Source organism: Salvelinus sp. IW2-2015, unplaced genomic scaffold, assembly GCF_002910315.2.
Source record: "Salvelinus sp. IW2-2015 unplaced genomic scaffold, ASM291031v2 Un_scaffold5282, whole genome shotgun sequence".
NCBI lineage: Eukaryota > Metazoa > Chordata > Actinopteri > Salmoniformes > Salmonidae > Salvelinus > Salvelinus sp. IW2-2015.
The window spans coordinates 5,739-20,677 of record NW_019946547.1 but is presented as its reverse complement, the minus strand read 5'-3'; the positions used below and the strand labels follow the sequence as shown (position 1 = coordinate 20,677).

The following is a 14,939-nucleotide window of genomic DNA, read 5'->3' as shown; positions in this document are numbered from 1 at the left end:
CGTAAAGGACACAGTGACTCTGTGGTAACTCCACACATGGTAGAGACACAAGTGACTCCTTGGTGGTAACTCCACACATGTAAAGACACAGTGACTCCTTGTGGTAACTCCACACACTTGAGACACAGTGACTCCTTGATGGTAACTCCACACATGTAAAGAACACAGTGACTCCTTGGTGGTAACTCCACACATGTAAGACACAGTGACTCCTTGATGGTAACTCCACACATGTAGAGACACAGTGACTCCTTGATGGTAACTCCACACATGTAAGACACAGTGACTCCTTGGTGGTAACTCCACACATGTAGAGACACAGTGACTCCTTGATGGTAACTCCACACATGTAAGACACAGTGACTCCTTGATGGTAACTCCACACATGTAGAGACACAGTGACTCTTGATGGTAACTCCACACATGTAGAGACACAGTGACTCCTGATGGTAACTCCACACATGTAGAGACACAGTGACTCCTGATGGTAACTCCACACATGTAAGACACAGTGACTCCTTGATGGTAACTCCACACATGTAAGACACAGTGACTCCTTATGGTAACTCCACACATGTAGAGACACAGTGACTCCTTGATGGTAACTCCACACATGTAAGACACAGTGACTCCTTGATGGTAACTCCACACATGTAGAGACACAGTGACTCCTTGATGGTAACTCCACACATGTAAAGACACAGTGACTCTTGATGGTAACTCCACACATGTAAGACACAGTGACTCTTGATGGTAATCCACACATGTAGAGACACAGTGACTCTTGGTGGTAACTCCACACATGTAAAGACACAGTGACTCCTTGATGGTAACTCCACACATGTAAAGACACAGTGACTCCTTGATGGTAACTCCACACATGTAAGACACAGTGACTCCTTGGTGGTAACTCCACACATGTAGAACACAGTGACTCCTTGATGGTAACTCCACACATGTAAAGGACACAGTGACTCCTTGATGGTAACTCCACACATGTAAAGACACCAGTGACTCCTTGATGGTAACTCCACACATGTAAAGGACACAGTGACTCTTGATGGTAACTCCACACATGTAGAGACACAGTGACTCCTTGATGGTAACTCCACACATGTAAGACACAGTGACTCCTTGGTGGTAACTCCAGCAGTGTTGAGCTGTTTCTCCAGCCCTGATTCCAGAATGACAATATCCAACGACAAGACTTTGGATACCGCTTTCTATTTTCTACAGTTAATATTAGCATCACGTAGCCGGCAACATGACCTTGTAACAAACAATGATCAGTTTGTGCTCTTCCATACATATCACTCCATCCTACTCTCCCTTTCTATTCTCTTGTCCTTGGAACTGTTTTCTCATTCATATTCCTTGTCCTCTGTCTGTCAGTTAGCTGGTCCTCTGTCTGTCAGTTAGCTGGTCCTCTATCTGTCAGTTAGCTGGTTCTCTGATCTGTCAGTTAGCTGTCCTCTTTTCTGTCAGTTAGCTGGTTCTTCTGTCTGTCAGTTAGCTGGTTCTCTGTCTGTCAGTTAGCTGGTTCTCTTGTCTGTCAGTTAGCTGGTTCTTCTGTCTGTCAGTTAGCTGGTCCTCTGTCTGTCAGTTAGCTGGGTCTCTGTCTGTCAGTTAGGCTGTCCTCTGTCTGTCAGTTAGCTGGTTCTCTGTCTGTCAGTTAGCTGGTCCTCTGTCTGTCAGTTAGCTGGTCCTCTGTCTGTCAGTTTAGCTGGTCCTTCTGTTCTGTCAGTTGGCTGGTCCTCTTTCTGTCACTCTAGCTGGATTCATTTTCCCTCTCTGTGTGGGAAGTTACTAACTATCCAATGTCCCAATAGCTCTTCATTATCATTGAACTCATAACTCAATAAAATACCATTTAATAGGAATTTAGTGTGTGCGTGCATGTGTGTGTGTGTGTGTGTGTGTGTGTGTGTGTTTATTTTGTTGCCCGGTTTACTCACCATTATCCCAGGAGCTCAGGCTGTTGCTCTCGATCTCCTGGCGTCCGATGAAGTACCAGACGCAGGCCATCCAGTGGGCCAGCAGGGCGAAAGTAGACATGAGCAGGGTCAGAACCACGGCGCTGTACTCAGAGTAACGCTCCAGCTTCTGGAGCAGCCTCAGGAGACGGAGTAACCGCACTGTCTTCAGCAGGTGGACCCCAAAGTACTGCACAGGGGAAGAGGAGGGGACAGGAAAGCAGAGGTCAGTGGTCATTGGTATTGACAGAGTGCGTGATGTGTGTGCATAGGTGTGTGTGTGTTCTTGAAAGTTGGAAAGTTTGACAGTTGAGTGATGCCTTTGAGGTGTTGTTCTGAGAAATGTTCTTGGTTCGGGGATCGATGAGACAGCAGGAGGMTGGTATTGATACATCACTGGACACCATTAAAGCCYGGGGAGACTCGGTATGACTGACGGCTCAATACGTCTCACACAAACATGACCTATACTCACACACAGACAGACACACCCCAGTCCCTGGCTGGCTGCACCCCCATGTCTCTATGAAGCCCTTTGGCCAAAGAACAAAGTGATCAGTCACCATTCTGCGTGTGTGCTACCATCGACACCAGCAGAGCACCGAGCAGAGCAGAGAGACACAGCCAGCACCGCACAACGACGCCAGACGCGCACGAGCAGACGACGACCGACAAGGCCAGAACGAGCAGACGACGAGAAAGCAGCAGACGAGCGAGCAGAGCAGCAGGCGAGGAGAGCAGCAGCACGCAGCAGCAGAGAGCAGAGAGACGACGACGACGCGAGACGACGAGAGACACACTGGTTGCTGTCCTCTCCAGCCCCTCCCCCACTCTCTCTCCATCCTCTCCCTACCCCCCTCCAATAACACCCACCTCAGACACCTGTCTCGGCATCCCAACTCCCTCCCTATGCCTCCTCTGCGCACCTACCGTGGCTGCCACTGCCTCTCTCTCTCGGCCTCTTCCCAAACTCACCCTACTTTAATCATCCTTAACCAACTCACTCCCTCTGGCCTGCTTGCTTCCCTCCTGCCCACTTCGCCGCTTCGCACGCTGCCAACTGCCGACACCCCACATAGAATACGTCCAAAACCAACGCTGCAAACCCAATCCCACCATCCCCCGACACTCCCCACGCCCCAGCTAAACCCGCAAACTCGGCTCAACCCAGTACTTCGACACCCGATCTTAACACTCCAGCCCTACTCCTGACACCCCCACCGCCCCCTGGCATCACTCCTGGTCCCGCCTCCTGCCACGGTCAACCACCTCAACGGCTACCACTCGTCAGCCCTCGGCGGTCATTGAGCCGACCAGTACTTCTTGCACGCGCCCGGCCACCACCACACACCCCCCCCCACACAACCACCCCACCACCACACCACCCCCCACCCCACACCCACACACCACACACACACCCACCACCACCACCCACACCCCACCACCACCACCCACACGCCAGCACACTACCCAGAGCCGTTCCCTGGCTGACTAACCCCTGCACCACCGAACACGCTTCGGCACCCCCACCTACCACTGCACCAGACAGACGGCCACCAGCTTCAACCTGCACCCACACCCCAGACGACCGCCTACCCCTGACAGACCCACGAAGCACCCACCTTCAACACCCTGACACGACCCAGAGGACCCAGCCTAACCTCCCCCGAAGACCAGCAGCGACCAGCCTAACTCGCACAGCAAGCGCACGACCCCCCTACCTCGACACAGACCACGACCCCGGACGCCACACTGACCAGCACCACGAGGACAGCCACCTGACCACCGACCAAGCAGTACACGCTCACCTCGCACAGACCCACGCAGCACCCCAGCCCAACCTGCACCCAGACCAGACGACCCCCAGCTAACTGCACCGACAGACGCAACCAGCCTCCACTTCGCACACCACGCCACGAGACACCAGCTCCTCACACTGACCCAGACCAGAGAACCAGCCTACCACCCCTCACAGCCACCAACGACGCGCACCCACGCTCAACTGCCCACCACGCACCCAGAGACACCACGCTACCTGACCACGCATCAGCCACGGCACCCAGCCTCAACTGCACCAGCACACGAGGAACCCAGCCTCCAACCGACCACGACAAGCACGGACACAGGCATATCTCCGCAATAGCAGAGACAACCCCAGTCTCCACAGGAAAGCAGATACCGCAACAGGGAGAGTCCAGGCTCCACTGGCACGTGATACTCCGCTACTGCCCGACGCCAGCCAAAACCCTCGACCTCATCTGCTTTGGGTTCCAAGGTCCACTGTCTCGCCCCCGCGCTACGTGCCCTGCCACATCACTACCTATCGCTCAGCCAATACCGAACAGCCCCGCGTTCATCAACAGTCTTCGCTCGTCTGCGATATCTCGTCCACTTCCTTGAACCTCACGGGCTCGGACGAAACCACGCCTCCTTCACACACCTGCTCGGCACCCGTCTACCACCAACGGAGTATGGCTGCTCTTCTACATCGCTGCTCGCGAGCTTCCCATCAACCGGAGGTCCCACTGCCTCTCCTTTACATTGCTGGCAGCTCACCACCCCAACGGAGCTCACCCTCGCGTCCCTACTGCTGCCTGACGTTCACCCCACTCACCCACCGAGCCTCACCTCGTGTCCTCTACCATGCCTGTGCGCCACGTTCACCACCAGCCGAGTCCTCGTGCCTCTTCCTACATCGTCGCCTCGGAGTCACCCATCAACGCCGCACTCCACTGTGTCCCTCCCTACATCCGTGCTGCACGCCTTACCCCCCCACCCACCGCGACGTCACTGTGCCTCTCCCCTACGCCTGTGCTGGCACCGTTACCCCATCCACGGAGTCCACCTGTTCGCCTCTCACACGCTCCGCCAGTTCCACCCCCCATCCCAAGGCAGCCTCCACCTCGCTGTCTTCCTACATCTGCTGCCGACGTCTTTACCCATCCAAGCGCAGCCTCACCTGCGCTCTTCCTAACCACTTGTGACCTACCCCACCCACCGAGCTCCCACTCGCTCCTCCTCTTCACACTGCTGTCGCGACGCTCTACCACTCCAAGCGCAGTCACTCGTGTCTTCCCTGCTGCCTGGCCGTCTTACACCCAAGCCCGCACCCGTCACTCGCGTGTCTCTACATTCGTGTCGGACCGTCTACCCCATCCACCGCGACTCCACTGCTCGTCCTTCTACCATCCGTGTCGGAGTTACCCACCCCCACGCGACCAGCTCCACCCTGGTGGCTTCTCTACACTCGTGTGGATCGTTACCCTCAACGCGCAGTCCACTGCTGTCCCCTACCCATGCTTGCGCAAGCTTAACCACCCAAGCCAGCTCTCCGCTCGTCTTCTACCCCCGTCCCCCCCCTCCCGCCCCTCCCCCCCCCCCCCCCCCCCTCCCCCCCCCCCCCACCCCTCCCGGGAGTTACCACTCACAGGCAGCTCACTCCGCTGTCCTTTCACCACTCCTCGCTGCCCGCAGTTACCAATCCAAGCGAGTCCACTCGGTCCGTCTCCTAATCTCTGGCTCGCGAGCTCTCCATCCAACCGAGCCTCACTGTGTTCCTCCTACATCGCTCGCTCGAACCCACCCCAGCCCACAGCCGCCGCCCCCACGCCCCCACCCCCCCACCCCCCACCCCCCCCACGACCCTTACCACCAAGGAGTCACTCCCGTGCTCCTCTTAACACTCGCTCCTGCGACCGTTCACCCACAAGGACGCTCACTCGTCGCCTCCTCTCCACCCACCCCCTCCCGCTCGGCACGTTACCACCACCGGCAGTCACCTGTCCCGCTCCTCCTACCACTGTCGTGCGCAGCTCTACCCATTCAAGCCCGAGCCTCACCCTGTGCCCCTACCCACTCTGTCGGACGCCTCTCTACCCCATCCAACCGCGCACGTCCACTGTGTCCTCTACCCACTGCTCGCTGGCAGACTCTCCCTACACCCCAACGCGAGCTCACTGTGTCTCTCTACCGTGCTGTGCCGAGTCTACCCACCCCCAAGGACGCTCACTGTGTCCCTCCTCTCCACCCGACTGCCCTGCCCTGCGACGTTCCCCCACCAACCGCAGTCACTGCTGTCCTCTACCATCGTGCTTGGGCCTCTACCACCCAAGGACGCCCACTGTCGCCCTCCTTCTCTCACATCGCTCGCTCGCGCACCCCTACCACCTCCAACGGAAGCCTCCACCTCCGCCTCCCCCTCTCTCACCATCGCGTGGAGTCTACCCCCATCAACGCCGAGTCACTGTGTCCCTTTACCTCGTGTGGACCGTTCCACCGCCCACCGCCGAGTCACTCGCTTTCTCTTCACCACTGTGTGGCAGCTACACTCCCAAGCCGAGTCCATGCTCTCCTCTCTCACATGCCTGTGGAGTCTACCATCAACGCGCACGCTCCACTGTGTCCTTCACGTTGCTCGCTGCCCGCCAGCCCTTCAATCACAGCGCACGATCCCCTGCCCTGTCTCTTACATGTGTGCGACGTCCTACCACCCCCAACGGAGCTCACTGCTCGCTCTCCGTCCACCATCCCGTGTGGCCCAGTCTCCCCCACCCTAAGGAGTCCCTGTCTTCTCTACACCTGCTGCTGCGGTCCTCCACCCACCAAGCGAGTCACCTGGCTCTCCTTTACCGTTCCGTGCATACCATCCCAGGAGCTCCAACCTGTGCCTCTACCACTTCGCTGGAGTCTACCCATAAGCGCAGCTCCCTCGTGCTCTTTACCAATGCTGCTCGCGCAGCTTCACCACCAACGCCGACGTCCCACCTCCGCCTGTCTCTTCACACTGTCGCTCGCGCAGCTTACCCCCCACCACCACGACCTCCTGCTGTCCTCTAGTCGCTCTGCCGCCCGCTCCTACCACCCCAACGGACTCCACTCGCTTCCGTCCCTTTTACATGTCGTCGCCGGCCACGCCCCGCCCGCGGCCGCCCCGCCGCCCGCCCGGCACGCTTACCACCACCCCCAAGGCAGTCCTGTGTCCCCTTACCCTGTCGCTGCGCACGTTCACCCATCCCAACGAGCTCACTCGTGTCTCTTCACCCGTGCTCGCTGGCAGTCTCCACACTCCACGCGACGCTCTGCGTCTCTCTACACTGTGTCCGGCAGCTTCACCACCCACGGACGTCACTGGTGTCCTTCTCACACTGTGTCGCCGACCCCGTTCCCCCCCCCATCAAGGAGTCCACCCTGGTCGTCCCTTACACTGCCTCGTCGCGCAGCTCACCCACCAACCGCGAACCATCCACTGTGTCCTTCTACCATGCTGTGCGCAGTCTCCCCTAAGGACCGCCTCACCCGTCGTCTTACATCGTCGCTGCGACCTACCATCACCACGCGAGTCCACGCCTGTCTTTACACTCGTCGTGCGCCAGCTTACCCACCAGATCCCCACTCGCTGTCCTCTACATGTCTGTCGCCCGCAGCTCCTCACCCATCCAAGCCGCAAGCCCTCCACCCGGTGTCCTTTCACCCACTGCTCGCTGGAGCTCTCACATCACACGACGCTCCACCTGCCTGCTCTCCTTCCATGCTGTGGCCAGTTACCCATCACCAGGAGTCCCACCTGTCGTCCTTCCTACCACTCGTGCTGGCAGCTCCTTCCCTCCTCTCTCCCCTCCCCCCCTCCCTACCCACCCCACACTTCCCCCAACACCCGCAGTCCCACGCTGTCTCTTCACCCACTGTGTCCGCCGAGCTCTATCCCATTACACGGCAGTCACTGTCGTCCCTCTTCCACCACTGTTGGCGCTCTACCACTCACCGAGCACTGCCCTGCGTCCTACACTGTCTTGCGACGTTCCCCCATCCACAGCCGCACCTCCACCCTGCCTGTCCTTACCATGCTGTCCGGCGACCGTTCCCATCAAGCCCGCACCGTCCACCTGTCGTCCTTTACCATGCGCTCCCCGCACGTCTCCACCCCACTCGACGTCCCCTGCTGCTCTCTACCCATCCGTCGCTCGGCCCCTTACCATCCCCACAGCGACGTCCACTGGTGCGTCCCTCTCTACCATGTCCGTCCGGTCTCCTCACCCCATACCGAGTCCACTGTGCTCTCTCACCACTGCTGCCTGCCGAGCCGCCTCTACCATCACAGGAGTCCCACTGCTCGTCCCTTCACCATCGCTGCGCCGAGTCTACCCCACCCACCGGCAGCTCACTCGCCTGCCTCTTACATGCTCGTGCCCCACGTCTCCCATACCCACGCGAGCCACTGCGCTCGCCCTCCTTCCTAATGCTGCTCGGACCGTCTTCACCACAACCCGAGCTCCACCTGCTCGTCCCCACATCGTCGCCTGGACCGTCTCCACCCCCAAACGGAGTCCCCACCTGTGCCTCTCTCTCCACATGCTGTCGGCAGTTCTACCCCATCACACCGAACGTCCACCCCTCGTGCCTCTCCTACACTGTGCCCTGGACGCTTACCCCCCACTCAAGGCAACGCTCCACTCGGTGCCTCTTCACCCATGTCGCTGGAGTTACCCACCAGCCGCACAGTCACCTGCTGCTCTTTACCATGGTGCTGGCAGCTTCACCCCATCCCAACGCCGCCAGCCTCCACTGCTCGTTTTTACATGCCCTGCTGGCAGCTTACCCCATCCAACGCCAGTCACTGTGTTTCTACCATGCCTCTCGGCACGTTACCACTCCACAGCGCAGTCACTCGCTCCGCTCTCTTACATCGCTCGCTCGCCGCGTCCACCCATCGCAGGCCAGTCCACCCTGCCCCTGCTCCTCCTACCCCACTGCCGCTGGACCGTTACCCCCATCAAGCGACGCCTCCACTCTGCTCTCTTTACACTGTGTGACCGTTACCATCACGGAGCCTCCACTCGTGTCTTCCCTCAACCCATGTGCTCGGACTTCACCATCCCACACACGCGCAGTCACCTCGTGCTCCTTCCTAACACCTGCTCGTGCCGCAGTCTACCCCACCACACGGAGTCACTGCTGCCCTCCCTTCTACACTCGTCGTGCGCCAGTTCACCACACAGCGATCACCCCCGGCCTGGTCCTCTTACTGCGCTCGCTCGCGGAACCGCTTCCCTCCAACCCTATCCCCATCCCTCGTCCAACTCAGCTCTCTTCATTCACCCCCATCCTGCAACTCCACTCAACTCCACTCCAAACACCACTACACTTCCCTACTAGGATCCTACGTGTGCCTCGCCGCCTCGCCATGTGTGTCGCCTGTGCTGCTGCTGTGCCGCTGTGCTCGTCGCGTGTGTCGTCGTGCCTCTTACCCTTTTGCCTTCGCCCCCGGTTCCTCCACCCCACCCACTTCACTCCCCCCACGGAGCTCACGGCCCCGCTGCTCTCCCTCGCCCTCCGACTCCTGCGCTCCGCAGCTGAAGCTCACCCACCGACGCCCAGGCCCATCCCAGTCGCCGGCCCCAGCCAGGCCGCGACCACACGTACGACCCACCGACGCGCGCGCAGAACCCCACGGCCCGCCTGCCTCACTCCCACGAGTCACACCGCCTCCCCCACCCGCCCCTCTGCGACGCAGCCCTACGGACGACCGAGTAACCCCCCGCACTGCCTCTTCACGCAGCCCGTGCGCCCCCCGAACAGTACCTCCCGCACCCACCGCCGGGCAACCGAGGACCGGGGACACGCGCAAACCGCCAGAGCCGCCTCACGTCGCGCTCCACCTCTCGGCCTAATCTCGCACCAAGCTCGCCGCCCTGTGCTGTGATCGTCCGCTCCCTGCTCGCACTACGCGCTCGTCGCGTCGCCTCTCCGTCTCTCTCGCACAGTCTGCGAACAGCTTCTGACCAGTCTGCAGCCTGATCCTCCCTTCCCGTCGCGCCCCCCTGCTCCTTCCTCCGACAATCGCTCTCTTCGGTCTCGGCCCGGATCCGATGACGCACCCCGCACGGACGCCTGGTCATCCCTGACTCACCATCCACCCGCGACACCCCCACCTCCCCCTAACACGCCCGGCGCCAGCACCCCGCTATCGCACCCCTGACGGCCTCAACTACGCCTCTCCACCACCCAAACCATGACCCTTACCTCCCCCACCCCACCACAGACACGCCACCACCCCCACGCTCCTCCGGCCTGCGCCCTGCCACCCCCATCCGTCCTCCTATCGACGCCCTTCCTGGCCCAAAGACACCACCACCAGTGCATCAGCTCCCACCCCATCCTGCGCCTGCTGTGTTTCCTACGCTTACCCACGTACACGCCCTCCCAACAAGTTCTGGACCACCCTTACTCTATCCTCCCACAGTGCCCGCCCTCCCTCTCCTCTCCTCTCCCTCACCTTTTCTACCCTCATTCCTCTCCTCACCACCTCTGCTCCCGCCACCACCCTAACTAGTGAAGACATCAAAAACTATGAATAGGATTTATGGAACTCATCCCGTCACGTAACCCCCAAAACCAGCCGGCTTAACTCCAATCAACCGACTCACTATCTTTCACCATCCTCCCTGACCGACTCCTTCAGACCTACGCCCCCTTTCCACCCTCTGACTGCACAGCTCCTGGCACCCCTCTTGCGCCATTCCTCCCTCAACCACTTCCATGAGGCTAGCCTCCACCTCGGAATCCGCACTCCTCCTCCACCACTTAACCCGCGCCTCCGCTCGCCCTCCTCCTCCCGCCTCTAGACAGTCTACACTTGCTGCCGACCATTTTCTTTCCTCTCCTTCTCAATGCGGCTTTCACAGCCCAACTAGTCTGTCTTCCGCTGACCCACAGGTACGACGGTGGACTACTCACCCCCCCCCACGACACATCACGCCCCCTCACTCTGGCCGTCAAGCACCGGCCCACCGTCCCCTACCCTCTCCATCCGAGCACCCAGCCTCCAACCTACACGCCCAAAGCAGACACCCTGGCCCGTCCCCATCATTACTCCCTCACACGCACTCACTTCGACACGCGCTCAGCCCTCACACTGTGGACACACTCGACCACCACGCCACACTCTTTCAACGCTCTTCCTTCCCAAGATGATGTTCCGCCCTACAACAACATCCCCCAACGCGCTCACTGACTGAACCACCTCGGCCTCACTGCACCGCCACTGCCCACAGGAACACGGCAAGACCCCCCACGCACGCATACCCCTGCCTGCCAGGGCCACTCTGTTTCACTTAGCACCTCCCCCCACGCCACCTGCCACGCCAAACTCACGCACCTGCTTCCACCCAGCAGTTCCAACCGGCACCACCCGACCACCATCCTCCAACCATCACCATGTCTTCCCGCAGCGAGACCCTGCGCTCGAACTCCGCCGCCTTCCCATGCCGTCGCACACCTCTGCTGCCCCACCAGACAACCCACAAACACCCCCCCCGACCACCAATCACAGATACCGACGCCAGACCTCCCTGCCCTTCCCGGGCATAACCACCCACACCCAACCGCACCCCACCCTCCGCGAGCATCTAGCACCCACATGGAAATCCCTCGCTCCCTGCGTCCCTCCCATGCACGCTCCTTCTTCTCGAGATCGCCACGCGGTAGCAGCTGCAACGGATGCAATCCCCTTCGCCACTCGTGCCACTTTCCCCCACCTGGCGAAGCACCGCGACGCACCGCCGAGGTGCTCCGACTCGCGCTGCTGTTCGGCTGCCTTTGCCTCGGTCGCACCACCGTCTGCTGATCCTCTATTTAGCAACCCACACGCCCCCCACCCTCTCCACCCCACGCATCCCGCCGCGCCACACACCCCTCTCCTCTCGCAACCGATACCCCACCACACATCCTGCGTTTCGCGGCTACGCCTGGCCACTCCATACCATCCTCCTCACCTCCCTCCTTCTCCTCCAACACCCGCCCACCCAACCTGCCCAACCCCACCTCCCCCAGCGCCTGCCTCGCTCAAGGCTCATCTTCGACCCCACGCAAGGACGACGCCTCGCACTCGGCAGTGCTGCCACCCTCCACGCATCGACACCCCTGGCTCCCCCACCACTCCCACACCCGACTCCTCCCTAACCCACATTGACCACTGGTCTTCGGGATCGCCCCCACTCGACCACCAGCACGTGAAGGAACAGCCCGCCACACAGCCCCCTGCCCCTCACCGCCATATTGTCGGGACCACTCCCCTCACAAATATCCCTTGCACGCACTTATCCTTCTCGCACCTTTCATCTCTAACCACCTCTCCTTTACGCGTCTCACTCCACCACTGACTGCCCATACCCTCGTCTTCCATTCACCCTCCCCACCGCTCCTTTCGACTGTCTTCACTATCTACCCTCTCTACCATGTCAGACAACTACCGTCAACAAATCACACACCGAAACACCTGCCAATGACGTACGCGCTGCCTCCAACTCTCCAGAGAGTTGACTCGTCACTGCTGCTCGCTGTGTGCCCGCTGCCTGTCGCCTGTGCCCTGTCGTGTGCTGTCGCTCGTGTGTCGTGTCGCTGTCTGTCGTGCCTGCCCTCGCTGTCGCTCGTGTCGCCTGGCGTCGTCGCCTCCGCTCGTCGTGCTGTGTCGTCGTGCGTGTCGCTCGGTGGTCGTGCTCGTGCTGCCTCGCCTGTCAACAGTAATCCTCACCTACCCCTCACTCTTCCCACACTGGCTACTGCCCCCACACACACCACCACGCGCGGACCGAGGCACCCAACAGCAGCAGACCGCATACTCCCACTACTCCCCTTCACCCCCCCCACACACCCACACCACCCACACACCCACCCACCCACAACACAACCACCACCCCTCCCACCACCACACCACCCCACCACACCCCACCACCCCACCCACCACACCACCACACCACCACACCCCAACACCACCACCCCACACCCACACACCCACCCACCACCCCACACAGCTACCCCAGTCCCACCAGCTCTCACCACGTTCCGACCACCCACCCCCTACTCCATCCTCCACCCCGCGCCTTCTCTTCCTCCCCTCTCTCCTTCTACTATTTCCCTACATTGCTCCACCCCAATACCCACTCAGCTGAACGCACATACACCCACCTACGAAATACACCCCACACCTACTGCGCCATCACCTGCCGTCCACCACCCTACAACACGCTCGTCTCACAACCCTCAAATACCCCATACTCACCATCCATACTTCCTCCTCGACCGGCACGTTCCCCACCACTCACTGCTCCACGCCCACCCCCTTGTTCGCGCCGCTCTCTCCTTCACTCTGCCTCCGCGCTCCACATCCATCCCCAAACCCACTCCAAATCTCGGCGCTTACCCCACGTCCGGCGCTCGACTCTGGCTGCGCACGCCCCGCCAGGTCACCTGCACTGCCGCCACTCCCATCACTCCTCCCTTCTGGCTCACCCCCATAGCCCCCCTTAAACCCAGCCCCTCGGCGCAGGCTCGTGTTGCCCGTCACCCCACTCCACTGCTCCCTCGCCTTGAAAACTACCCCACCCTCTCATAGCCTCCCCCCCACACCCCCAGCCCCCCAAACCACGCCACTGTCGCTCCCGGCGCTACTGCTGCCCTGCCACGAAACTGCTCCCCCCCCGGCCTGGTAGCCCCATCGCCCTGCGCTGCACCCGTGCCCGCCTCCCTGCCAATTCCCGCTACACCATACAATCCCCACACGCACACGCTGTCACCCCCCAGCAAACGCCCACCCCAACCACACCACTCCTCCACCCCCTCCCTCGCCTCCCCACCTCGCCCTTTCCCCCAGTGCCCGCCCCAACCTCGCCCACACCTGCCCCCCCGACGCATCATCCCAACCCCCTTCACCCCTACCCCCTGCATCCTCCCAAAAACCGAACTCACTCCGAGCCACCAGACGGCACCCCGACTTTTCCACTTGGCTCCTCACCCACTGCTCCACTCCTGCTCCCTGCCTGTCTGCTTCCTGGCCCCCAAGCACACCCGTCTCCCTTCTCCTCTCTACTCTCCGCGCTCGTCCCTCTTAGTAGTCCCGTCCTTCCTTTCCGCCAGCACACCCTTCCGCCACCCACTCCCTCGACGGCCTCGATCTCACCCCCCGCCCAGTCCTCCTCCCTCGCCACAGTTGACCTGCTGCCACCGCCAATCTGTCCTGCTTCCCTCCCTGCACACCCTCCTGCTGACACACACTTCTACTCTTCGCCCGCGCCTCGCCACCCGTCCCTAGCCAGGCCTCTGCCTAACTCGACACACCGTACCTCCTCCTGCGCCAGCACCAGTCACCCCCTGGCCCGCTCCTCTTCCCCCTTTCTCTCCGCTGCGCATCGCCCCCCTCCGACGTCACGCCTTCCACTCATCACGCGCCTCTGATCGCTTTCCTACACACCACCACTTCGAACCGCGAACTCCTCTACCAAACGTTCCCTCGTCCATTTCCTCCACACCTCTCGACCTCCGACCCTTCCCATCCACTCCTTAACGTACCATCCCCCCCCCCCGATCGGACCCTCGCCTCCATTCTCCCCTCTCCTCTTTGCCCTTACTTCTCCGCCAGCCTGTCCATCTTGCCACCACTCCATCACCCCCGACCTCTCCGGCCTCCTTTCTCCCCAACACCGCCGCGCTCCCCCTTCTCTCGCTCCTCACCTCCACCTCTACCCCTTCCGTCCACCGCACCACCAACCCTGCCTCCTCCTGCTAAACGCCATCTCACACCACCCATGCACAACCCGCACAATCTCCACACCCATTACACCCTCTCTCACAAAGCACACACCCCCTGTCTTAATCTCGAACCCATCGCCATTCCCAGCCGCTCGACTCACCCCCCTCATCGAGCTGCGTTCGCACGAGCACCCATGCCCAAGACTGTGCCAAACGCTGTCCCTCCAACCGGCTACCACGGCGCTCGCATTTCCAAGAATCTCAAATTAAATATATCTTGATTTGTTTAACCCTTTTTTGGTTACTACATGATTCCATAAATCCTATTTCATAGTTTTGATGTCTTCACTATTATTCTACAATGTAGAAAATAGTAAAAATAAAGAAAAACACTTGAATAAGTAGGTGTGTCCAAACTTTTGACTGGTACGTACATAGAAACAT

The 14,939-nt window shown here is 60.2% G+C and overlaps 1 protein-coding gene across 1 annotated transcript in view; it reads right to left on the bottom strand.

Moving 5' to 3' along the window:
• LOC112078125 (voltage-gated inwardly rectifying potassium channel KCNH3-like) overlaps positions 1–14,939 on the bottom strand; it is a 22,885-nt gene that overhangs the window by 5,860 nt on the left and 2,086 nt on the right. The window contains exon 3 of the mRNA XM_024144448.2: positions 1,956–2,163. Within this exon, the coding sequence (XP_024000216.2) occupies positions 1,956–2,163 (208 nt within the window). The remainder of the gene's footprint in view (positions 1–1,955; positions 2,164–14,939) is intronic.